This window comes from Mytilus galloprovincialis, chromosome 2, assembly GCF_965363235.1.
Source record: "Mytilus galloprovincialis chromosome 2, xbMytGall1.hap1.1, whole genome shotgun sequence".
NCBI classification, from domain to species: domain Eukaryota; kingdom Metazoa; phylum Mollusca; class Bivalvia; order Mytilida; family Mytilidae; genus Mytilus; species Mytilus galloprovincialis.
In genome coordinates this window covers 39,621,229-39,647,308 of record NC_134839.1, presented here as the reverse complement: position 1 = coordinate 39,647,308, position 26,080 = coordinate 39,621,229, and the positions used below count along the sequence as shown (strand labels likewise).

General features: G+C 29.7%; 1 protein-coding gene across 3 annotated transcripts in view; it reads right to left on the bottom strand.

Moving 5' to 3' along the window:
• LOC143063574 (uncharacterized) overlaps nt 1-26,080 on the bottom strand; it is an 80,246-nt gene that overhangs the window by 33,951 nt on the left and 20,215 nt on the right. The window contains exons 3-14 of one of the 3 annotated variants that reach the window (XM_076235786.1): nt 23,466-23,651; nt 21,696-21,740; nt 18,199-18,301; nt 16,550-16,603; nt 13,293-13,407; nt 12,632-12,661; nt 10,311-10,370; nt 7,887-7,961; nt 7,649-7,672; nt 3,160-3,241; nt 2,171-2,250; nt 132-189 (exon numbers count right to left, since the gene is read on the bottom strand). In XM_076235786.1, coding sequence (XP_076091901.1) covers nt 132-189; nt 2,171-2,250; nt 3,160-3,241; nt 7,649-7,672; nt 7,887-7,961; nt 10,311-10,370; nt 12,632-12,661; nt 13,293-13,407; nt 16,550-16,603; nt 18,199-18,301; nt 21,696-21,740; nt 23,466-23,651 — 912 coding nt within the window. Of the gene's footprint in view, nt 1-131; nt 190-2,170; nt 2,251-3,159; nt 3,377-7,648; nt 7,673-7,886; nt 7,962-10,310; nt 10,371-12,631; nt 12,662-13,292; nt 13,408-16,549; nt 16,604-18,198; nt 18,302-21,695; nt 21,741-23,465; nt 23,652-26,080 lie in introns of all 3 variants that reach the window. The other 2 variants (XM_076235787.1, XM_076235789.1) reach the window with 2 other exon arrangements.

The following is a 26,080-nucleotide window of genomic DNA, read 5'->3' as shown; positions in this document are numbered from 1 at the left end:
TTTCAAATCAATGTTCTCATTACATATTCTGAAAGTTTGGTGGTAAAGATGGTAAATTCTAGATGTTGCAAACAAAATCCCAAAAAATTATTTTAAGTACAAAGAAACAAATGTGAAAAAAATGTCTGTACCTGAATTAGTTCTATTTGGAGCTCCTCCTCCGGGCTTTCCAAACTGGTCAGTTTTCAACTATAAAATAAATAAAATGTTATACATTTTTTTACATGTACATTGAAAATAACTGTCATGCAAATTTTATTTGCTATTTCTGGCTATTGTAATTTTACTTTTGTCTATATCTGCTCTAAAAATATAAGTGATCACAAAATACATCTTTATACATATGTATTTGTAAAAAATAATATCGATTTCCTGTAATATTGGATAAATGTATTTATAATATATGCCAAAAGATAAACATTTGTCAAAGCAACATATATTTTATGACTTTTATTGCTATTCTTCATCTGACATTTACTATGCAGTCGACAACAATACCTAAAAGAACTGATACCTTGACTAATGATTAAAATTTGTTTTTGAAAAAAGGGAACCAGTACATAAATACAAAAATATTTACAAGTAGTCATTTTTATTAAAGTGTAATTATCAAATCCAAAGTTGAAAATATGGACTTATTGTCTAAATCAAGAAATATATATTAAGCAAATAACTGTTTCAATTTCTAGTGAATATGGACAAAACTGTTCATAACTATTTTCATTGTTATCATTAAATTTAATTCAGAGACTGTATAAAAAATATTTCTATCTTTAGTTAGTTAATTCAAAGGTCAAAAAAGGTGATAGTTACCAGATAGTATCATGCAAAATAAACAATAAACTATTTCCTTTTTTACTGAATATTCTAAAAGGATTTTTTTTATTGAATATTCTAAAAGGAATGGTATCTAGAAAATTTAACTCACTAATCCCTTTTTGTTAATATTACAGTCAATGGCAGCACTTTAACATAAAATTTAAAAGAATTTATATACATGTAACAGAAATAGTAATAAGACTTATAAATCAAAAATTTACTTTAAAATGATCAATAGTAAAACACAATACCTTTGTTTCAACTTCCATTTTAAGAGAATATTCCTATAAATATTTTTAAGACTAACTCCAAGTGAACAACACAAACACACTAAATATTTGTTTTAATATTTTGTTATTATTAACATACATTATAAAATATCAAACATGTGCTGACATGATTAATCTTTCATTAAATCATTGAGATAATCCCCCATACAACTAATGAAATTAATTTCCCAATTTTGCAAACCATTTAATTTAAATTTATTCACTAACTTTAATTAATGAAGTTTCATTTAGTCTGGTTCTTTTTCTTTTCTTTTTTTTTTTTTTAAATATATCCTTTTTTCATAATTAAGCTTTAACTAAATTTTGTAAAAAAAAAGCATTTATAAGTTGTTTTTAATAAATATCTGTATTTTTTAGCACATATGAATTTTAAACATTAGCAAATCTTCACATGGTTATAAATGCTGGTAATTATATGTTTAGTATTTAATCCTTATTCCAAGTGGGCACGCTCTAATAGGAAAGGAATATCATATATACGTTTACAGAAACGGCACAGCTTTATGCCAAACAACCCCATTCAGTTACAATTTTCAGTAACTTTTGAAATAGTTCATGTGTATCTTAATATTAGGAAGAAATAAACAATTAATATTTTTTTTAAATCCTTTATTTTAAGTTTTAATCTATTTTTAGGATTTGAATGGATCCACATGCCATTAAAAGTATCAAGGAAATAATCAAATTTTTATGTGAAGACATATTTTTTTGTGTATTAAGGAGGAAAAGAGGAAGTGGAATGAGGTATAACAGCACACCTTTTTTTTTTATTTCATCTCACCATGCAAAAAAACTTTGACTTTGTTATACAAAAAGTAACCATTCCCCAAATCTTAACAAACCCCTTTTGGTACTTGTTCTAAACATTTTTGGAAAAGCTTGAGTCGCAATGAAAAAAGAAACATGTTGCCAGCATCCCTAGTGTCAGAAGTAAAAAGCACATACCTCAGATGGCACACCATGCATTTAGAATGTGAAGAAATGTCCTAAAACTGCATCAGTGCTGTTAATATAGTGTATATAAATCTCACATCTATTTTTTCATTAAATGAATACATTACATTTACCGTTTCCAATTCTCTCTGTAAGTTATCTAATCTATCCTCTTGTCTTCGTAATTCTTGATCATTTCTCTGTTTTGCTGAAAAATAATGTCATTTTTTTTTTATAAAAAGATATAGGAATGAATGCAAGTTAAATATCAATGAGATAGCAACCAGACGACACCAAAAAAACCCAAAAAATCTATAGCGTTCAACATTTGGTCTTCAACTATTGCATTTGTATTCATATTGTATTTTTCTCTGTAAACTTCATTTTTAGAAAATATAATATCTATCATCAAAGGAACATTGTTTCATTTTTTCCCATCGTAAATGATAAAAAAACATTTCTTCTTCAAGATTTTAGAATCATTTGGTAAAAGAGTATGGTCAATCTGAAAAAGCCTCAATCATAGTTTAAATAAAATAATTTCTTGATATTTTAATGATTTTATTTTTATTTTTGTAAGCGGACATTTCATAACAATGTTTTTGTTACCATAGTTTGTTGATCAAAGCTTGCCATCAACTTTTCTAATTGTATTTACTATGACCACATTTAAGTACCAAAAAAGCTTTGCATATAGATTATCAAATGATTTTATTTGCAAAATTTTCCTTTCCCACTGTCAACGTATGCATGACATATATTTAACAAACAAATAATTCTAAAGGGAAAAAACACACTTGGTACACAGCACTGGAATCAGGTACAATCAGGGGTCATAAGTATGTGTGATTTATGTTTGTTTTAAAACTTTATCATCCATACATATAATATTTAATCTTTTTTTTTTTTATGGTGTATTGATGTTTGAGGTCCAGTGACAAACATTACATGTGCATTATTCATATCGTGTAAATGTGATATGAAACTTTGTGATTTCTATCAAGACATTGTACCACAAACATTATAGCCTTTTACCTAATTCTTGATGGTGTACCACAAACATTATAGCCTTTTACCTAATTCTTGATGGTGTACCACAAACATTATAGCCTCTTACCTAATTCTTGATGGTATCTTTCTTGCTCTCCTCTATCTTCATTATACCGGAAACGTTCCTCAACAGCTTGTCTATCTTTTTCCTGAAACCGGATCAGCATATCTCCAATGATTGATGTTTGAATATTACCAGACTTAGTTCTTAATGGAGCTCCGCCTCCAGGTTTCCCAAAAGAATCAACAAAGGGTCGATAGATGGGTCGATAGTAAGGTGCATGCTAAGAGTGAAAGAGAAGCAAAGAAACGAAAAGAAAGACATGAAAATGAAATGATAGATGTGCTGCAAAAAGAAAGACAAAGTGGTTAGCTAAGACAAAAGAATAGCAAAGCAGACAGAGAATGAAAGTGTTGAAGTAGATGTGGTTTGGACAGTTTTTGTTACAAAAAAGATATTAAAAAAAAATCCGAAATATAACTCAAAATAATATTTTTTTTCAGTCCTTACTAACTAGATTTTTACCAATTTCCAAACAAACGATTTGGATTTGGAACATCTGATAACAGAGTTAATTCTTATATCCTTTTCAAAAACAACCACAACTACAGTCAACAAAAGTTAACAAAAGTGTTAAGAGCAAGGGTTATTTAAGTATGAAAGAATTGAGAGAAAGTCAGTGAGTAAAGAGAAAGTTGGATTTTTTAAGTTGACAACAAGAAATACCAGCCCCTTGAGCTCCATTAGCAAACCCACAAGAAATACCAGCCCCTTGAGCTCCATTAGCAAACCCACAAGAAATACCAGCCCCTTGAGCTTCATAAGAAAACCCACAAAAAATACCAGCCCCTTGAGCTCCATTAGCAAACCCACAAGAAATACCAGCCCCTTGAGCTCCATTAGCAAACCCATAAGAAATACCAGCCCCTGGAGCTCCATTTGCAAACCCATTCTTCAAAAGAATTTTGTTTTTGTTATTCTATAGTAGTGATTTTTAATAAATTTCATGTAAATCGTAACTGTTCTTTGCAAATTTTGAATACATGTAACAGTAGATCTTTTATATAAAAAGAAAAATTATCTACATATATACAAATAACTAAATGCTGTTGAGATGCTATTTAAATTCAACCATTCAAATTTGACATAACAAATCATTTTGTTATAAATTAAAAAAAATAATAACAGTGGTTGTTATCAATATTAAAATAAAAGACTGCTATTAGGATACCTCTTCCAAAATATAAGAAAAAAACTCTCAATCATTTCTGATGTTTCTTTGTCAAATACTGCCACATATACTTCAGATTTTTAATACTATTCCCCAAACTTTTCTGGAGATGTCTGACAGAGGACTGCAGGATTTGAAATGAAAGTAAAATTGTCAAGAATTTAAAAAGAAATATTGAAAAAAATAAAATTGAAGAGAAAAATTGTTGTGGAGAAGGAGGTTAAAATCTAATATTTTTATAAAATTCATATATGGCCTATAGATGCTAAATGCAAACATTTTTTATACTGATATGCTGATGAACCAATTTAACATTTGTTTTTCATGACTGAAACATCAAATATCATTGATTATTATCTACTCCATAACACAACTCATCCCTTTAATATATATAGTAACCATTTCTAACACTAAAAACTAACATTAGTATACTAGTATAAAAATGAAAAATGTCATTTTACCAAAAATGTCTGAAAAATTCTATGTAAATCTTCTTACTCATAGTAACAGTGGGAAGCATAAACTTTTACCAAGTATACAGCCCTATTAGTGATTTGTGCCATATATGAAGGACTTTGAAAATGTTCAAATGGCAATTTTTTATAAAGTGCAAGATGAACTGAAATCTGATTGCCAAAGAATTTTGATCTAATAATAAATATGAGAAATCATATGAAAAGCTGGAAGAAATTTAGTCACTCATGCATGATGCAAACCAGATATTGTGATGACTAATGTTGAAAATACCATGTCAAGCATGGCTGAAGTTAAATGGACCTTGTCATGCATGGCTAATATTGAATGGACCTTGTCAAGCTTGGCTGAAGTTGAATGGACCTTGTCATGAATGGCTGAAGTTGAATGGACCTTGTCATGAATGGCTAATATTGAATGGACCTTGTCAAGCATGGCTGAAGATAGATGGACCTTGTCATGCATGGCTAATATTGAATGGACCCATGGCTGAAGTTGAGTGGACCTTGTCATAAATGGCTAATATTGAATGGACCTTGTCAAGCATGGCTGAAATTGAATGGACCTTGTCATGAATGGCTAATATTGAATGAACCTTGTTAAGTATGGCTCAAGTTAAATGGACCTTGTTAAGCATGGCTGAAGTTGAATGGACCTTGTCATGAATGGCTAATATTGAATGGACCTTGTCAAGCATGGTTGAAGTTGAATGGACCTTGTCATGAATGGCTAATATTCAATGGACCTTGTTAAGTATGGCTGAAGTTAAATGGACTTTGTCCAGCATGGCTGAAGTTAAATGGACCTTACGGTGACCTAAAGTTATTATCTGTGTCATTTTTATCTCTTGTGGACAGTTGTCTCATTGGCAATCATACCACATCTTTTTTATACTTGTCAAGCATGGCTGAAGTTAAATGGACCTTGCCAAGCATGGCTGAAATTAAATGGATCTTGTCAAGCATGGCCGAAGTTAACTGGACCTTGTCAATTGGCTAATGTTGAATGGACATTGTCAAGTATGGCAAATGTTAAATGGACCTTGTCAAGTACGGCAAATGTTGAATGGACCTTGTCAAGTTTGGCAAATGTTGAATGGACCTTGTCATGTATGGCAAATGTTGAGTGGACCTTGTCAAGCATATCTATTGGTGAATATTTTGACCTTGCAAGCATGGCAAATGTTGAATGGACCTTGTTAAGCATATCTATTGGTGAATATTTTGACCTTGTCAATCAGTTGAATTGAAAGTGTGAAGCAAATCTAATGGTGAATATTTTGACCTTGTCAAGCAATTGAACTTGACTGTGTGAAGCATATCTATTGGTGAATATTTTGACATTGTCAAGCAGTTGAACTGACCCTGTGAAGCATATCTATTGGTTAATATTTTGACATTGTCAAGCATGGCAAATGTTGAATGGACCTTTTCAAGCATGGCTGAAGATAAATGGACCTTGTCAAAGGGCTAATATTGAATGGACCATGTCAAGTATGGCAAATGTTGATGGACCTTGTCAAGCATATCTATTGGTGAATATTTTAACCTTGTCAAGCATGGCAAATGTTGGATGGAGCTTGTCAAGCATGGCAAATGTTGGATGGAGCTTGTCAAGCATATCTATTGCTGAATTTTTGACTTTGTCAAGTAGTTGAATTGACCTTGGGAAGCAAATCTATTGGTGAATATTTTCAAAAATAAATATGTCAAAATGCATGCATTTCTAACAGTGATTTAACATTTTTCAAGCATGTATGTGCAGACAGGATTTTTTGGCTGGGCATAAATCTTTATCTAGTGGTTTAAAGTCATTATTTAAGAATGGGCTTATGGTTATGGCATATGAACTCTGCAAAAAGCTCAATTACAAAATCTTAAGCAACATGTAATACTGTTCATGACAATTTTGGTTAGGAAATAAGATGTTATCTATAACTATCGCTAAATGCTTCTAGTTTGCGACATGAAATAATTGGTGTAAACTACGGTGCAATAATGATTTAAAATACACATTAAAATGAGTATAAAGATAAAATTTAATCTAAATAATTGAATTGTCTTATCAAAATAAATCAGTCCCTCTCTGTGATCGACCCTCCATCTCACAAGGGCCTGAACTCTTTATATTATGAAACAGTCATGAATCCAGGATTTTGAATAGCATTAGCCATCAGATGATAGCTTCATGTTATCGAGATAGATTTTTCCTGAGCTGCTTCTGCATAACGTGTTGTGAATGCATGTTATAAAATGAACATGATCTGCATAAATGCACATGTAGGACTAATATAATGATATGGCACTATATGATATTGCACTTTATATCAGATGCAAATGAGCTGATCTACATGTTAATGCATATGATATGGCACTATATAAGACATGAACCAATTGCTACATTCGTCCATTAGAAGTGGAACTATTCCAAACAAATAACTATCTGCAGTAATACCAAAGCTTCTTGAATTTTAAGCTCCTGTATCTGCTGGTATCTAGTCATGCTAGTTATCCAATCAAGTTCATCTGCAGTCAGTGATCTACTGATCTATGTAAATATGCAAATTTCATCATGAATGAGGCACATTTAGGGTAAAGGAGGGAAAAGGAGGGGCATTTTTTTTAGGGTTCAGAAAATTATATTCAAATGAAAATTTTGTTTCCCACTTTTATAAAATACTTGCTTGCTAAATAAGAATTTTAATGAATGCTTTAGAAAAAGCTATCAAGAAATCAAAACTAATTTTAATGTTTGCCAAGTATTTCAAAGCACAGTGGTAAAAAATCTACTAATTTCTAGTACTACACTAAAGAAATTTCTGTTTATCAGTTTAAAATACAAGTCACTTACAAGGGCGGTAACTGGTAATGTACGCTAATAAAACATTTAATTATTTGTAAAATAGTAACAGTTTAATCTCTAAAAAATAAAATAGCGAAAGTAGATCTATTGGAAAAGTATTTTCAAAGAAATTGAAGATATCTATTACATGATTAAAAGATATAATAAAGTTCATAGCAAAAGAACAATTTAACTCTATTTTTTTTTCTTTACTTTAGGTTTTTTGTTTTTCATTACATACTCTTACCATTCTTTCTCGATAACTTGGTGTTGGACTTCCTTCAAAATCTGTTTCTAAAAACTTCTGTTTTCTGTTATCGGGCTACAATAAGATAATTTTATATTTCAAAATCAGTTAAAAAGAGTAAGTGTTCAAATCATCATCTGCTTTAATCTGTAATAACAAACAATATTTACAAAGAATTAGATAAAGTTCATGTGTTTTTTACTAGTAAAGAAAGAACATGCTTGTAACTTTTCTTAACATGTGCTTTATGGCAAAATTATTCCTGAAAAATAAGTATATATCTTGGCCTTATTGTAAATAATCATGGACTTTTTTTAAAAAAAATCTATTCATTCACCTTACAGTCAATAATCTAGTATTATTTCATCCATTAATTTGATATTTGATACAGTTAATTTTCCAACAGTGAAATTTTCTTAATTATTTTAAAATTCACAACACAGAAAGCATTTGTATGAAATAAATTTTATGTGGCATCTTGAATATGATTATCAATTTAACAAATAAGCGATCTTAGAAGTTGAAAATTTAAAATATTTTTTTAGTAAAATATTTGTATATATATGTGCATTACTAAGTTGAATAAACTACACTTTTAGTGCATGAAGGGGAGATAATTTTAATTTCTAATAAGAGAAAGTTTAATTTCTAATAGGAGAAACTTTAGACAGGTAATTTTTATATATAAAGAAGAATATCTAACTTAAGTAAAAAAAAAAAATAAAAAAAATAAAAAAAAATAAAATAAAAAAAAAATAAAAAATATTTGTTGAATTTTTTTTCTTTTCAGCACAAATTTGATGAGACATTAATTTATGTGGATACACATACATGTCAGAATAGTTTAGTTAGATGGTCTTCAAGAAAAATCTTATTAGAGAAATATATATGTTTTAAAATAATCTTAACTTTCCTTGTTTCCTTGTTAAATGTTAACTAAGCCAAAAGCATAACTAAATAATCTATATTTTGGCAATGTTGTTTTTATCCTCGTGTTTGGTATTTAAACAAACAAACAACAACTTTCCATTAATATACATTCAAGTAAACAATCAATATATTTCCCCACAAGTTCAATAATCCCTCTTAAGATTACTTAACTATGTCATATTTAATTCCAGATTAACTATGGGTATGGTCAATATCTAGATCTCTATTTGACGTATAAGTTATAAATTATTTATCAGTTTGATCAAATGTTTCTTCTAAAATTAAATCTATCAAATAATTTGTAACATTCAATTTATGAACCAGCCAAATAGGAGGTAAAATTGAGAATTGAAATGGGGAACATGTCAAAGAGACAACAACCCGCCCAAAGAGCTGACAACACCATTATATTATTGATATGAAACTTTCCTTTTAATTCTGTGGTACTTGATTCACAAGACAGGTCTATTTCTGATGACAGATTTTCAGTTTTATGGTTGGTTTATTCCATGCATATTTAAACAATTTGGTTTAGAGTTACCTTTCTTTTAAACAAAATTTTCTGTGAATTCTATACAAAATCTTCAAATGTGATTGCACTATTCACAAAGATTACACTTTTTACTTTTTTATTTGATATTTTTATATTTAGATGAAAATCACATCCAGCATTTACATCCATTTGTATGAGAAACAGAAGATACTTGTGTATTTGTGCAAACCAATTTCAAAGGTGGATAATCCTTCGGAAATTTAAACAAAACAGAAAACAACACAAATGCTTTTCAATCAGTGAATCAAAATAAAATTAAAATACATTCACAACAAAAAAATTGTTAGTAAACATGAAGTGTATATTAAACTATGACTTGGATTTAGCAAGACTATTTTTCTCTCTCTTCAATGTAGGAGTAGTTAAATCTAAAATAAACTTAAAACCAGAGTTAACATGAAATGATTAGATAAATCCAAGATAGTTAGTGAGACAAAGTGATGAAAAAAATGTCACATTTCAATTTCTAATAATGTTTTGATTGAAACATATATTTGAAATAACTTTTCCAATAAAATGATAAACTTGAATTTATGTTTTGAATAAGTGTAATATGACACTCTCTAATCATCACTTTGTTGTCATGGTAACATATGAAGTATTTGAAGATGAAAACTGAACAGAATTTCAAATGAAACCCTGTCTTTTATAAGTCTGATCTTTTAACAATCAATTACTGATATAAATTTATCATGGTGTACACTACAAAGGATGCTCTATAAGATTCTTAATTGGTAAATAGATGATAACTTTATAGATATTTTCATCTTCAAATACAATTAAAAAAAAAATGTTAAAAATTATGAAAAACTGATAAACCTGGATAACATTGAGTGTCTTCCCAAAACATGCAATATAAAAAAATTCTGATTAGTATAAAAACTGAGTAGTATAAAGAATATTAATACAAAATTCAAATGGAGGGGTTTCCATAAACTTACTTTTGGTGCCCCTCCTCCCGGTTTACCCCATGGATAATAGTTTGTTAACATTTCCTTATCCTGAAAAAATTAAAATCACATTTAAGTGGTGAACATACATATACAATTAATAAAAAGATATAATCAGGGGCTACTCAAAGTTGTAGTGCCAGAAGTTGAAAATCACATGCCTGATCTTGTAACCATGCCCACTATGAATGGGGGAAGTTCACTTCCCAGCTGTATAGAACCTTATACAAAGAGTAACATGATTTTTTTACTTTTGCATGCAGCATTTGGAGTTAGAGCAATTAAGGGTCAGCTTGGAATTGGAAAATATCAGATGGGGAGTGTAATAATTTTGATTTTTTAAATAAAAAATATAGTAAATAAGTACAAAAACAGTTTTTGTCCATTCGTTTTTGATGCGTTTTGTTATTTGATTTTGCCATGTGATTATGGACTTTCCAAATTGATCTTCCTCTAAGTTCAGTATTTTTGTGATTTAAGTTTATTATTCATATCAATTTTGTATACAGCTTTAGGAGGGAGTGTAATATTCTTTCTTATTAAATAAAGTTTGGAGATTATCTTTGGTAGGTTGAACATGCATTCCAAAGAAGAACTATAAGCCTTATTCATGAGATATATGAGTTCATGACGGTTAATTTACATTTATTTAAAAACAAATTTGGGGGGGGGGGGGGGGGGGGAGGACAATAAAGGGCACAGACTCAGACATGAACTGCATCAACTATCTACATCATTTAGCAAATGAAGCCCACTTGATCATTTCTTTTTCTTTTTAATGCCTTACAGCATGCAAATCAGTCTTTCTACAAACAAGATCATTTAAAGCCACAAGGTTAAGATTCAAGTTTAAATCTTAAACATAAAGTTTTTAGAATTTTTTCTGACACCACAAATTTAAGAAAGCCCTTTTAAAATTAGAAAAAAAGAAACAAAAATTCAAAATAATAAAAACTTAAATTAAACAGAATAAATACACTAAAGTCTGAATCAAGATATATATAAGTGTGAAACAAATTTTAAAAGAAAAGGAAAAAGAAAAAAGACAGACACAAACAAAAACAAAAACTGATAGCTTGAACCAACTCAAGAATGAAAGAAGATCTGTGTAGAAAAAGAATAAAGCAGTATATATTTTGTCCTTCCTAAAATTAATTTCAGCAAATTTTCAAATTCGTTATTTTGTTTTAAAACTGATTTTACAGACATTAACTGTCCATCTTTTCTCAGCCCATTACTGTATTTCTCCAATTCTATTTTGAACACTTTATTACAAAATTTAGTATTGGTGAAAACCCATTTTTTTCCTCAATCTTAGAAAATTGATACCTTGGAAACTAATTGCATCCAAGGTAATCAATTCCAACATTAATCTGAGATTTAAATAATCTAATTTAGTAATTATCTGTCAATAAAATAACTTCTCACACACTGGGTAACCAGTATGCAAATGCACTAAGCAAAGTATCCCAACTGTACAGGAAAATGGAACAAGCAAGCATAGGGATTTAAAGGCATGTCTGATTCAGCAGAAAACATGTGAGGGATCTAAAGGCATGTCTGATTAAGCAGAAAGCATGTGATGGTGGTGAGGTTTTGAATACATAATTTCTATATTCTTAAAATCTTTAGGCCATCTTTCTCAAAGTTTTTAGGCCATTTTTTTTATCCTTTAAATTTAAGTACCCAATTATTCTCTTTTTTTTATTTTTGGTGTCTTTTTTTTTCCTTTTCTTTATTTACTTGATCTGTATTTTTTGTCCCTTATTCTCAATTCTGAAGGCATATCTGAAGACCCTCGGTCATTCTATGAGGGCAGTAAATGACAGAGATCAAACAAATGGCTGTCATGTCTGTAGTGTTGCCACAACATTTCAGATTTGCAGATAAATGATTTTTTTTTAGAATACAGTGATCTTTTAAGGTATTTCTTGTGTTAAAGTTCCATTTTTTTCCTAATTCAAATTATTTCAGAGTTACTTCCCTTAGAATTCTATAAAAATAAAGAAGATGTAAAATGTACAATGCGACTAGGCCAATCTCATCGTACTACTAAGAACTATCAAAGGTATTTTTAAATGCTGTGTATGTATTGTTAATGTATTAAACCAGACTAAGCTGAATTAAATTCCTGATTACATGGTGAAATAGATATTCCTGCACATTTTCAGTTATAAAGGTGTTTTTCTATGATATATATATGTGTGAAATACTGAGACAAAAAGATAATATTTCTATTTCTTATTAGTCTAGCAATAGGCTGAAATCAAAAAAAAATCGGTTAGTCTGAAAAAGGAATGAATTTTTTAGACCTGTCTTTGTCTGTATAGATCTTCATAGAACTAAAGGGTGAGAAAGATAAATTGCAAATATTCTATTGTTTTAAGCATTGTATGGATTCTGGGAAGGGGACATTCATAGCAAGAAACTTACAAAACTTATCTGTAAAAAACTTTCACAATTTACTTGTCAAAAATAATTAAAACAACACTAATTGACGTCATTCTTTTTTTAAATGATAACTCTTAATTTCATTACCAGGTTTTATTCTTTTTTTCTTGTAATTGTGCTTTAAGTCTTTTAAGAGTCTTTTAAAAGGTAACTGTTGCCTAGAACAAAATTACTGATGTAAAAGCAAAGTACCGAAAACTAAACTGCATACTTGTAGAATGCTCATCACAAGCTTGTTGCATGCATGCTACAAACAAACATCATAATTGTGTTAATGCAAGCTAGATACTTGCTGCATGCATGTTTGTGATTGTGTATCTTTCTGCAAGCAAACTGCATGCATGCATTGCAACACTTTTTTTTCCCCCCTTTCAATTCCTATCTTTTTTTTAAACTGCAGAAAACACTTTTCTTTTTATGTAGGTATTAATCCCTCAGTGTTTTGCGAAAATTTTACAGAACAGTAACAATGAAGATCAAAATCAATATAAATTCTCCCTAAACTTCTCAAATTCTCCTTACCTTTTGCCTCTCCTCTTGTCTTTCTTCAGTGCGAAGTTTATCTATGATACCTCTTTGTTTTCTATCCTCCTCAATATCTCGCATCTCCCGCTGGAGCTTATATTTATGCTCCTCCCTGTTAATGAAAATGTTAAAAAAAATTGCAATTGTTGTGTAAGTATTATTTATCTAATCAGGCTTTACAATACTTATATTTAACTTTGTACAGAAAAAAGAAATTTTGGAGATTGAAAAATTTTGTGACGCTTAATGCTGTCAATACCCAGTAGATATTGATGCAGCAATAATCATTAACATGTGCATTCAAAGTATTGGCCAGAGAGTAGCCAATGTCCCCATGATGTATATTGAAAGTTCAGTTACTGGTTCTTATCTATGTTTAATCAGGGGTTGCAGGTTATAAAATAGATTTCAAAAATATAACACAAAGAAACATGATCATTTTACACAGCTGACTCATTCATAAGTGTTGAAAATATATATGTTTTACTGTTGGTTTGATGTCTCACAAGTTCTTCATATTTCTCCCTGAGGTAAACCTTGTATTTGTTTTTATTCACATCTGAAACAAATTTCATTAGTCTTGTGATTTTTTTTTCTAAATTTCAAATAAAAAACCAAACACTTTAATAAAAAAATATAATTCAGTTAATTGTAGAACATTTTATTTTGTGCTAAAATGACATGATACCATTGATTAAAATGTAGATAAAGGATGATGTATGATGCACAAATAAAATACAAAGTGCAAACAAAATATGATAAGGTGAAAAAAATGTACAAAACAAATAGAATCACTTGATAATGCTATTTACTTGATTGATAAAAAAAAGTAAAAACAACGTTTAGTGTTTCAATAGTATAACTATGGAAATAAGCACAACTCTTACCAAATTACTAGTATCAAAAATATTTTTAATAGAATATTATACAATTACTGTCTTTTGATGAGGTAAATATGCGGTTTTATTGACTTTTGAAAAAATGATATTCACTGAGGCCGACGGCCGAAGTGAATATCAGTTTTTCAAAAGTCAATTAAACCCCATATTTACCGAATAACACTTTCTCAGGTGAATATGCTTTTTTATTCAAAATCCAATCTATATAGAGAAACCTACTAAAATAATACCAATATAGAATAAATACTTTTATTGTATAGCAATATAATATTTCAAACAGAAAGTAACCAAAAGTTAGCGTGCAATAAATTCTAATATTGCACTAGTGCAATAGATCTTCAAAATTCATGACATCATGAACGACAAAACCTTAGTTTAAACCAATTTTTACTTTTAAATATTATATTGCTATACAATAAATGGGTTATTGCATGAATATTGGGGAATATTGTCCCTCGTAGAACATATATTGCACTCGCAAGCTCGTGCAATATAAAGTTCTACTCGGGACAATATTCCCCAATATTCATGCAATAACCCTATAACATTGCACTAGTGCAATAAATCTTCAAAATTCATGACGTCATCAATGATAAAATCTTAGTTTAAACCAATTTTTACTTTCAAATATTATATATTGCTATACAATAAAAGGGTTATTGCATGAATATTGGGGAATGTTGTCCTTCGTAGAACATGTATTGCACTCGCAAACTCGTGCAATATAAAATTCTACTCGGGACATATTCCCCAATATTCACCCAATAACCCTATATTATTATTCATATCCCACAAATAAACCATTCTTTAGACAATATATGGATTTTGTATATGTCAGGTAATAGACAGTTATATTGTATGCACATGACATGTAAAGAAGATAATTGAAGACTACTTTAAAAAATTCTTAGATTTAATTTCCTGCTGTTTTGGCCAGCGATTATAAGCATCATTCAACTGACCACTTTGTCATCAAGCCCCCCCACCCCCTTTTTGAGTTAAGACATCCATGTTCTTTATATAGTAGCAGTTAAGCTCACAAAATGGATGGCACAATTTATGAATTGCTTAGGGAAACTTAAAACATTATGGAGATCAAATCAATTTAGAAAGAGCACAAAAGCATTATATAGTGAATTTTTATTTAATGCTAATTAGGAATTTATGAGAAGGGGCAATTTAGCATTAGCATTTATTTAATATGCTTTTTCTCGTAATTTTGCAGACCATATTCCAAAGTTTGACATTGAGAACATCGAAACTACAAAAAGATGTTCATAGAAGTCTAGCTAGACTCACCTTCAAAGTTAAAACATCCCCCAACTGTGGAGAAATATTACAAGTAAATATCACCATATGCTCATTTAGCATATATATTAAATTTAACTACTGTAAATCTGTTAATTTCTATAAACAATTAACAAGAACCAAAGTGACAACTGAACAATCAGTTAATTTCTAGGAACAAACAATAAAAAGGAAAGTGAACAGACTCAATTATTGTAAAATGAACAAGAGAAATTGGTGTGAAATGAACAAGGGATATTGGTGTGAATGAACAAGAGATATTGGTATGAAATGAACAAGGGATAGTGGTGTGAAATGAACAAGAGATATTGGTGTGAAATGAACAAGAGATATTGGTATGAAATGAACAAGGGATAGTGGTGTGAAATGAACAAGAGATATAGTGTGAAATGAACAAGGGATAATGGTGTGATAAGAACAAGAGATAGTGGTGTGAAATGAACAAGGGATATTGATGGGAAATGAACAAGAGATATAAGTGTGAAATGATTAAGAGATATTGGTGGGAAATGAACAAGGGATAGTGATGTGAAATCATTAAGGGATATTGGTGGGAAAATGTTAACATGCACATATAATAACATTGAAATCAATTTAAAATTTTGACCTAAAAAGGACAATGCATGCATATATGGTAACCTGAGGCGCATGCTTCAATCTAATAAGATATATTGGCTTTGTTTGCTATATGAATTTCACTTTTGCTTTTAAATTATTGTCAGAAAAAACATAAACTTAAATTGTTATATAAGTAGACTTATGAAATCAATAGTGAAACTTGAAATTGTTTGTTTTAAATTGATAAATTTGTTAACAATACCTAGGAAATTACTAAAGCCCTTTAAAAATAAATTTTGTTAAAAACAATTTCTTATAAGATTATTTTTTATACAGAATTATTTTCATTTCCCGCAAAAAAATAAGTATTGTATAGATACATAACTTCATTAAATTAGCCAATTTGAATATGATAATCAATCTATCAAGTGAAATTTAAATAAAAAAGCAAAGCATGATGATAAAGGCAGGAAGTGCAACAGAACTTACGTCAAATCTCCGTAGGGATCTCTTATGCGGTATCTACGATTTTCAGATCGGTCCCTAGAAATATCGGAACACTTAAATAATCTTTGAAATAAAAGTATTTCTTCGTTTGTTTCGTTAAATCTTTAAGATTTAGATTTAAACTGTAGCTGTATCCATGGTTATCATATTGGTCCAAAGAAATACTGTAACACTTAAAAAAAGCTTTGAATGTTTTCAAATAAAGCTCTATGTCTAGTAACTATTTTGTAACACCAATCTATGCTATGTTTTCATTAAATCTTTTAGAATTAATTTGATTATAGTTTTTTTATCTATTTTTTTATTTTTTAGCACCAATTCACCAAATTTTATTGCATTATTTTTACAGTGCAATCAAAAAAAGCCCTGTGATCATTAACAAAGTATCAACAAGAATGTGTCCACAGTACACGGATGCCCCACTCACACTATCATTTTCTATGTTTAAAGGACTGTGAAATTGGAATAAATTCTCTAATTTGGCATTAAAATTAGAATGATCTTATCAAAGGGAACATGTATACTAAGTTTCAAGTTGATTGGACTTCTACTTTATCAAAAACTACCTTGACCAAAAACTTTAACCTCAAATTTGCACTATCATTTTCTATGTTCAGTGAACCGTAAAATTGGGGTCAAAACTCTAATTTGGCATTTAAATTAGAAAGATCATATCATAGGGCACATGTATACTAAGTTTCAAGTTGATTGGACTTAAACTTCATCAAAAACTACCTTGACCAAAAACTTTAACCTGAAGCCAAAAACTTTAACCTGAAATTTGCACTATCATTTTCTATGTTCAGTGAACCGTAAAATTGGGGTCAAAACTCTAATTTGGCATTTAAATTAGAAAGATCATATCATAGGGCACATGTATACTAAGTTTCAAGTTGATTGGACTTCAACTTCATCAAAAACTACCTTGACCAAAAACTTTAACCTGAAGCCAAAAACTTTAACCTGAAATTTGCACTATCATTTTCTATGTTCAGTGAACCGTAAAATTGGGGTCAAAACTCTAATTTGGCATTTAAATTAGAAAGATCATATCATAGGGCACATGTATACTAAGTTTCAAGTTGATTGGACTTCAACTTCATCAAAAACTACCTTGACCAAAAACTTTAACCTGAAGCCAAAAACTTTAACCTGAAATTTGCACTATCATTTTCTATCAGTGAACCGTAAAATTGGGGTAAAATCTCTAATTTGGCATTAAAATTAGAAAGATCATATCATAGGGAACATGTGTACCAAGTTTGAAGTCGATTGGACTTCAACTTCATCAAAAACTACCTCGACCAAAAACTTTAACCTGAAGCGGGACAGACGGACGAACGAACGGACGAACGAACGGACGAACGAACGGACGAACGGACGCACAGACCAGAAAACATAATGCCCCTCTACTATCGTAGGTGGGGCATAAAAAGTCCATTTAAATCCTTGTTTATTTATAATTTTATGTTCAGAGAGAACACTTCAGTGAATAGTTTGATTTAGTGAGTTTTTTATGCTGGCAATTAAATAAAATAATTAAAAACAAACAAAAGTCTAATGAAATTGGCCCCCTACATCAATGAAAACATAGACATGGTGCGAAAAAGTCCCTTATTTCCAATACTTACGTTAAGGTACCTAAAGGGTCTCTGATTGGATACTCTTCTCTTTTATCATCCACATGGGGAGATATCTTTAACGGATTCTGTTGTGAGGATTGATTTTTCCGCGCTGTCAAAATAACAACATTGTAATATTACAAGAATTGAATACATCATCATATAAAATAAAAAGAATAAACACAAAAAAAGACATTTCCTATTGAAAGTAAGTATACTGAAATTTGAATTATTTATAATTTCTCTTCATTTTTTTCTGACTGAATTTCACATCTTAAATTAAATTTAAAAACTATTAATAACAAACCTCATCATTTCATGTAAACACGAGTTTTCACAGGTTGTTATTTTTCATGTTTTCATAAAAATGCAGAAATCTTTCTAGTTTGGGTTGAAAGTAATGGCTTATATCATACCTCTTCCTGTTCACAGGAAAGGGATCATCCATTCCATGGATATTTTATGTGAAGAGTCAGTGAAACCATCAAACTCACAGTATGTGATGTACTTTGGATTTTTATATCGATTGTTTGCTACCTACTTTATAAATTATTATGAAAAAGATTTTTACATCTGATCCCAAACCACAAAAAATGAATCCTTGAACAATACTGTTTCAACATATATTATGCCATAGACTAAAATTTGACTGACTTGTTGAATGCTATAAAAAATTTCTTACATAAATTTTAACTTCAAAATTTGATTATGACAATGGTCTTATCTTAAATGCAGACAAATACTTTTGGTAATCATTGCATGTAATAATTTTTAAACAATTCAAAATCATGTGATTATTTTTAGTGAGATGAAAGAGAAAAAAGTCATTATGAATTCACTTCAAATGTGTTAATTTCATAAGTGGATTATAAGAAGTTCATGAGGAAAAACTTTTTTAAGACAATTACATGAAGAGAGATATACAAAATAGTAAACTAGATGACTGACGCAAAAGCTTGTGTCACAATCTATGCCTATTGTTATATCATTTTATTAAATTAAAAAATATTAAAGTTACTCAAAAAATTATCTTACTTGTTAACAAAACTAATATCAAAATTATTTAAAAACTAAAAGAGTACAAATTCAGGCCATGCAATTAATAAAAAATTCCTTCAAACAGATTTCAAATAAACCTGTTAATTTTTTGGCATGCCAACAAACCTGACGAGTTCTGGCTAAATGGGGACACATTTTCCTTAAAAGAGTGCCATGCCTTTTTAGGACTGGCTCTCCTGTCAAACTTAGACCTGTCTCCTTTGTAAGACTTTATGTAAACAATATCACTCTTAGCTAATTTTCCTGATTTTCTTTTCAGTAAATTATGTGGTTTGTACTCGTTAGGTCTCCATGTTAATGCTCTGTTCTTCTTTGCTACCCAAGAAGGAAAATTTCTCATGTATTTCAAAAATGTTTTAATATTGATGGAAATCTAGTTCCAATTTAAAGTATTTTAAAGCAATTTCAAAATTTACACTTGAATTCAAACAACTGTTATTATTATAACTTACATAATTAACAGTCTATTATTTGAACTTGGAATTATTTTTAATTATGGAATTTGCTTGATTTCTTGTTATTGAAATTTTTAATAAATTCCATGATTATTCTGTACTGAAATGTTCTGTGCTGCGCACAACACTTTCTATTACAAAGAAAATAGTATATTTTCAATAGAATGTACTGTGCCGCGCACAACACTATCTAACCAAAATACATTGTATGGAAAGTGTTATTAACCGCTCAAAAGATCATAATACAAAATAAACATGGAATTTATAAAAAAATTTAAACACAAGAAATTGTACGAATTCCATAATTAAAAATAATTCCAAGTTCAAATAATAGCCTGTTATATATATTTTAAACAATTCTATTGGGTGCAACGTTATCACGTGACATGGAATAATTCAGTTAATTTTCATTCAATTGCAAGGAAGGACGAATAACTCTAAAAATTTACACCAGTGTTGAATAACCCTATTATTCACCGGCAAATAACCTTTTGAGTGTGTTGATTTATACTTGAGTTACCTCCCATGAAAATGATGTCACAGACTTAAATAAACAAAATGGCAGTGTTCAAGTTACACTGGAAGCCCACTGAGAGAGGAGGAAATAAGGCATTGGACATGAATAGAGCTGAGAGTGCCAGCAGCTGATGATATCTCTTATATACGGTCTTTTTCAGGGCCATCAATATTTTACAAAAAGATTCTACTTTTGTTGTAAATTCCAGAAATTCTAGAACACAAATGTATTTTAAACATCAGATTGTGTTTGTTATGTTAAAAATATAGACTAGTAAGTGTTCGAAATGCCCTTCCGCTGTTAGTTCGGTATTATAAAACAATTGTGGCCCCTTAAAATCGATGAATATCTAAAATTGTCAACCCATAAAAGTTATTTCACTTCGAGCTGTGCCCTCAATGAAATAACCTTCTCGTGTTGACAAATTTGGATATTCACCTCTTCAACGGGCCATAATTGTATAATATTACCTCTAATAACAAGATTTAAAATAAATTATTTTTAAATATTTGCTTTCAAAACTTTATAGTTCTGACCTTTCATGAAATTTTATTCTATAAATATCAAATAATATTTAAAGTTTTTAGTTTCTTCCGAAATGTTAATTCCCAAATAAAAGATTATAGTGCTATCAATCCATACATTTTGGTGCAAGGAAAACTGCACATACCATATTGTTTTTTGCCAGTAGTGCCTTGAAATGATGGCTTATCTATATATAGACAAAACACATACAGAACCAAGATTACAAAGAAAGATTGTGTGCAATTGTGCTTGTACAGATATGTGACATTCCAAGCAACAATAATGTGTCAAACTGGTCTCATTTATCTATATTTTTTTTTCTTTTCAGCAACTAAAGATAAAACATAACTCTCAAAACACATCTTTTTCACTTCTGTACTATTTTACTTCGAGTACATTTATTGCTTCAAATCATGTTTTCTGCTTTGTTCCTGTGTAACTGTATAAATCTAATTGGAAGTACAGCTGCTGATATAAGTATTTTTTCAAACAATAATACATTGTGACATTATTTTATTCATCCATTATTCGAGCAGTCGACCGCACAGAAACAGAAAACACAATTGAGAAGTGACAATTCCCAACATCATTAAAAAAGTGCCCTGCCTTCTACTGACTGGCACTCTGCTCCTTTAAATTTATAGCTGGAGCAAGATGTTTTTCCTCAAATGTATCAGTTTACTAAAATTGAGTGTTTTGATGGAACTTTTTGATAGAAAAAAAATCCTATTCAATCACACAAGGAAAGTACAGCTTTTGTTGACAACAAAAGCATAAATTTATGAATATATTTTCTCTAGATACTTTAAACCTTTAATCAAACTAATAATGAATGAAGTCTAACCATTTCCCTATACCACTTATGTAAGTATATATCTAGTGGTATTTTTGCTACATTTTGCACATCTACATGTATATTGTATTACCTCCCTGTAACACTATGGACATACCTGCAGCTCTTTTTGTGATTTGTCTTGGGTGAACAGAATATCTATCTAGTTTTGAAAATAACATAATCAGATGTCAACTTAGAAATTTTAGAGTGAGTGCACAGAAAAAAATATACACTGCCCTTTTAAGGAATTTGTAACAAGAACTATTTTTTCCTTTTGCAGATAGACCTGAGCAAAGACCTGAAGGTAATTTTTTCTCCTTCCTGTGTGTTTTTTCTTAAGAGAAACCAATTACAATTTACATCTCATGCATTAGTTTTAGATCTTTTTTTTTAGAATCTTACTTACTTTTTAGCTGGAAAAAGGGGTTTTGGTGTTAAACAGCAAGGAGAAAAGTTGACTTAGGGTATTAAATTGAACTTTGCTTTTCATGATCATTAGATCTAATTCAGCCAAAAAAAAAATGTGGAAAATTATATATATAGGTAGTCATAAACTGGTATCTAAACACTTAAAACAGTGGAATGATTTTTCTAGCCCTGGCTAGCAGTGGCAAGGGAACATTCCATTTATGACACTAACAACATATAAGTTCGATTTTTTTCTCATGCAACATAAAAAATGTTTTGCTTTATTCATTGCTTTCAAACCTCTATTTACTGTAGTCTTTCTGCAAATTTTAAAAACATAAATAAATCATTATAGGGTCATAGCACTTGCTCAGCTTTATCAATAGACTATGTATGATACCTGATAAACTTTTTTCCAATAAGAAAATCCTATGAAAAATAATGAATATTAGTTCTTGTCAGAGTAACGGATATATTCAACTTTTGAATCTTTCAGTGTGTACAATTTATTTTCAATCTGATCACAGCCAACCTCCAATTATATACTTTATTACCTGAACATGTTCAAATTCTAGTTTAAATCAAATTACGGTAGAATGTTAAATATTTATTTAATCTGAGTATGTGCACAGTTTCAAACATTTAAAGGACATACTAAGTATGATATAAGGCATCTCCATAGCAAAGTTATTGAATATATGTATTTTTAACGTTTACATTGTATGCAAGTGTGAGCTATATCAATATTTAAGTTTGAGGAGGTCAAAATACATTCATTTATATCTATCTACAACAAAGAAGATTTGCAGGGGGTATTCTTGCTTTTAAAGATAGTAATTTTTTACTTTTATAGCGAATTTATTTTAAGACAATTGGTTGAAAAATAACTAGTAGTTGAAAATTAATAAAACAATATTCAAAAGAGGGCAAATCGAAGGAAGAAGGGCGGAAAATACAGTATCAGAGACATGATAGACATGACAGAAAAAATGAGAAATTTCCATTTTTGAATGAGTGAGCCTCTGCTGCTGTTGATTTCGCTATTGCCTGAGTGATATAGTAGCCATATCAGACAAAAATAGCTACGTACTGTCTATCAAAAGAAATATTTCAAAAAGAGGCTACTAAAGAGATGAAAATATGGTATAACATTGACAGTACAAATTTTTAGCACCAGATGCCAATTTTAACAACAAATGTCTCTTCACTGATGCTGAAGGCCAAAATATAAAGACCTTATCAAGCAAAAAGGACAAAAAGTACAAAATGACATAGACATCACGCCTTGCTAGTATACATCAGGGAATTGTAGCAACTTAATCAAAATATTGTTCAATGATATTTTTTGCTGAAAATGTATCATAAAACAGACAAAATATGTATGGAGAAACCTATTTTTTAAACTAATAACTTAGTTTTTCAGCCTTGTAACTTTTTGATTATTCATATCTATGCAAATATATATGTTAATTCTTACCTGTATCAAAATGTGTGGTTTTACCAAAATACTGGTCGTCACGTTCTGTATTCATTAAGTCTAATGATAGACGCTTATATTTTGGAACTTTAGGGGCCTGGAAAGATTTGTCTGGATATCCTTTGAACCTAAAATCCTGCCAGACAAGGGGCTGGGCAGGTGCTTGTCCTAAATTTCTTGGTGATGCTGAAATGAGAAATAATACTTGAACATTAAGTTTTTTAAGTTAAGAATTTTTTAATGCAGAAAGAAAGACAAAATTTGGTACATTTGTATCTAAGTTAAAAAAAATTGTGGTATTTTCATTAGAAAATGTCCGATTTCAGTCAACTTAATATAGGCTTACAAATGTAATTTCAAAGTGTTTGACATTTTTGTTCAGGTTGTTTCGAGTTTTTGTGCACCAAATGTTTTATAGTTTAGCTTTAACAATAAAACAATGGTGGCCTTGAAAGTACCTAAAGTTTGATTTACAAGTAAAACACATGTACATGTATCAGGATTGATCTGATGTTCAGAATTTTATTGTTTGTTGATGTGGTTCATAAGTTTTCTCTTTTCTTGTTTTAATGTACCGGGAGATTAGACCGCTGTTCCGTGTGAGCCAAGGCTCGGTGTTGAAGACTGTACTTTGACCTATAATGGTTTATTTTGTGAGTTGGATGGTTAGTTGTCTCATTGGCCCTCATACCACATCTTCTTATATCTATAATAATTTTAAGTTTCAAAGATGCATTGTTTTGGCTGTTACAGTTAGTGTGAATGCATACATAAATTTTAGTCCTGTGGATTCATTTTATTTGTTGAATGCCAATTTTTGTTGATTTTGTAGGGTCAGGTGAATATTGAATTTCAAATCTTCAGCAGAATACAAAATTTCTATGGGCTTATATGCAGACCTTTGTAAAACCAGGAAATCAAATATCCACTTTTTTCCAATTCAATTCAATAAACAGACTATTAAAAATGGGAAAATTTCAAATATCAGTACTTAAAACCTATATATAAATAAATAATAAGTTTTGTTCAATTTTTCAATTATCTCTTAAATTCTAATGCTCAGATTCCTAGATCTTAATCTAAATTCATGAGATCAATTTAGAAGTTCAGTTGAGGCTATCGGAGATTTCACAAGGATTTGATAAACTCTGGATAACTTATAGATTTCCAATTTATTTTTCATTCATTTTACCAATAACAGGGTAGGAGAGTTGAAATGGATTTAGTCAACAGTCCGTGAATCTTATCTCTTGTTTATTTGATTGGCTATATTGATCTGTAGGTATTGTTAAACAATAGTCCAATTTCATAAGGATTAAGTTTTCTCACTTTTATCAAGATATTACACAAAACAACCTATGATTATTTGTATTTTAGAATGCTTATATTTCCATGGTGTTGGTTGGATTTAAATTTTGTTTGTTTTTAAAATATTTGCAGGTGCTTGTCAATTAGCTTGATATATTTTCATTATAGTAAAATAGAAAGTATGTATACTTTATTTAGGTGAGTGCCATGTTCAATACTCTCTTAAACATTGCAGTCTCCGTTTAAAAAAAAAGTAACATAGTATTTATAAATAAAAGACAATAAATGGAACACAATAAAAAAAACAAAAAAAACACATGAAATATTAAGCCATGAAGGTAGCTGCTCAAATATTTCTCTGTAAAGCAATATGTATACAGTGTCTGTGAAAAAACTATAAATAACACGCAGTGATTGATATTTAAAAAGCTTTAAAGTTCGATTAGACTTTGAATAAGCAAAGTGACAAAGTAAATGCACTGATGGGTAAAAAGGTTACCCATTAACCAAATAGTTCTCCATGTTTAAATATACAGTCCTATATATTTCACTCGTTGATACTTTCCAACTTATCTCAGTGCCATATTCATTTACATGAGAAAGAGTTATCCAATTACATCGGAAATTTAACTTCCAATTATGTACATTCTTGACAAATACTACAATTTAAATTTGTTTTGTCTACTTCACAAAACAATTGTTACCAAAGAATATAAATAACATAAGGTGTAAACAAAAAACAATACACATCCAATTGTAGAAAGATAATAAACACGGATAAGACAGATAAGCTACTATATCCCACATTACTAATTAAAGGTGAGCTAATAAATGGCTTTGTTATATGACTAAAGGCCCAATGGTCGTGTGGTAAGGTTGATATGTAAGTTAATGTAACTAACATATATATGACCCCTTTATATATATATATATATATATATATATACATGTCTAGAAATATATTAAAATACAATATTATGCTAAATGTTAATTTAAAATATTATACTATCGGTAAACTATGATTATCAGTGTGTTGCTAGTAATTCTTTTTCTGATAGCCAGTGATACATGTACAAATAATAAAAGTTACATGTGTGACTTCTCTAATATGCAGGGTATATACATGTACATTTCTTAGGGGAAAGAGTAGAAAGCCAAATATATTGCCCTAAGGTTCATAACAAATGTAAATTCTCTGTCTCAAGGAAAAGAGAGTTGTTGGATTTCATTTTATTTTACTTACACATTGTACAAATTGATATGTTGAATTTTTGTTTTATCTCCTTCGATAAGAACCATGCAAAAAA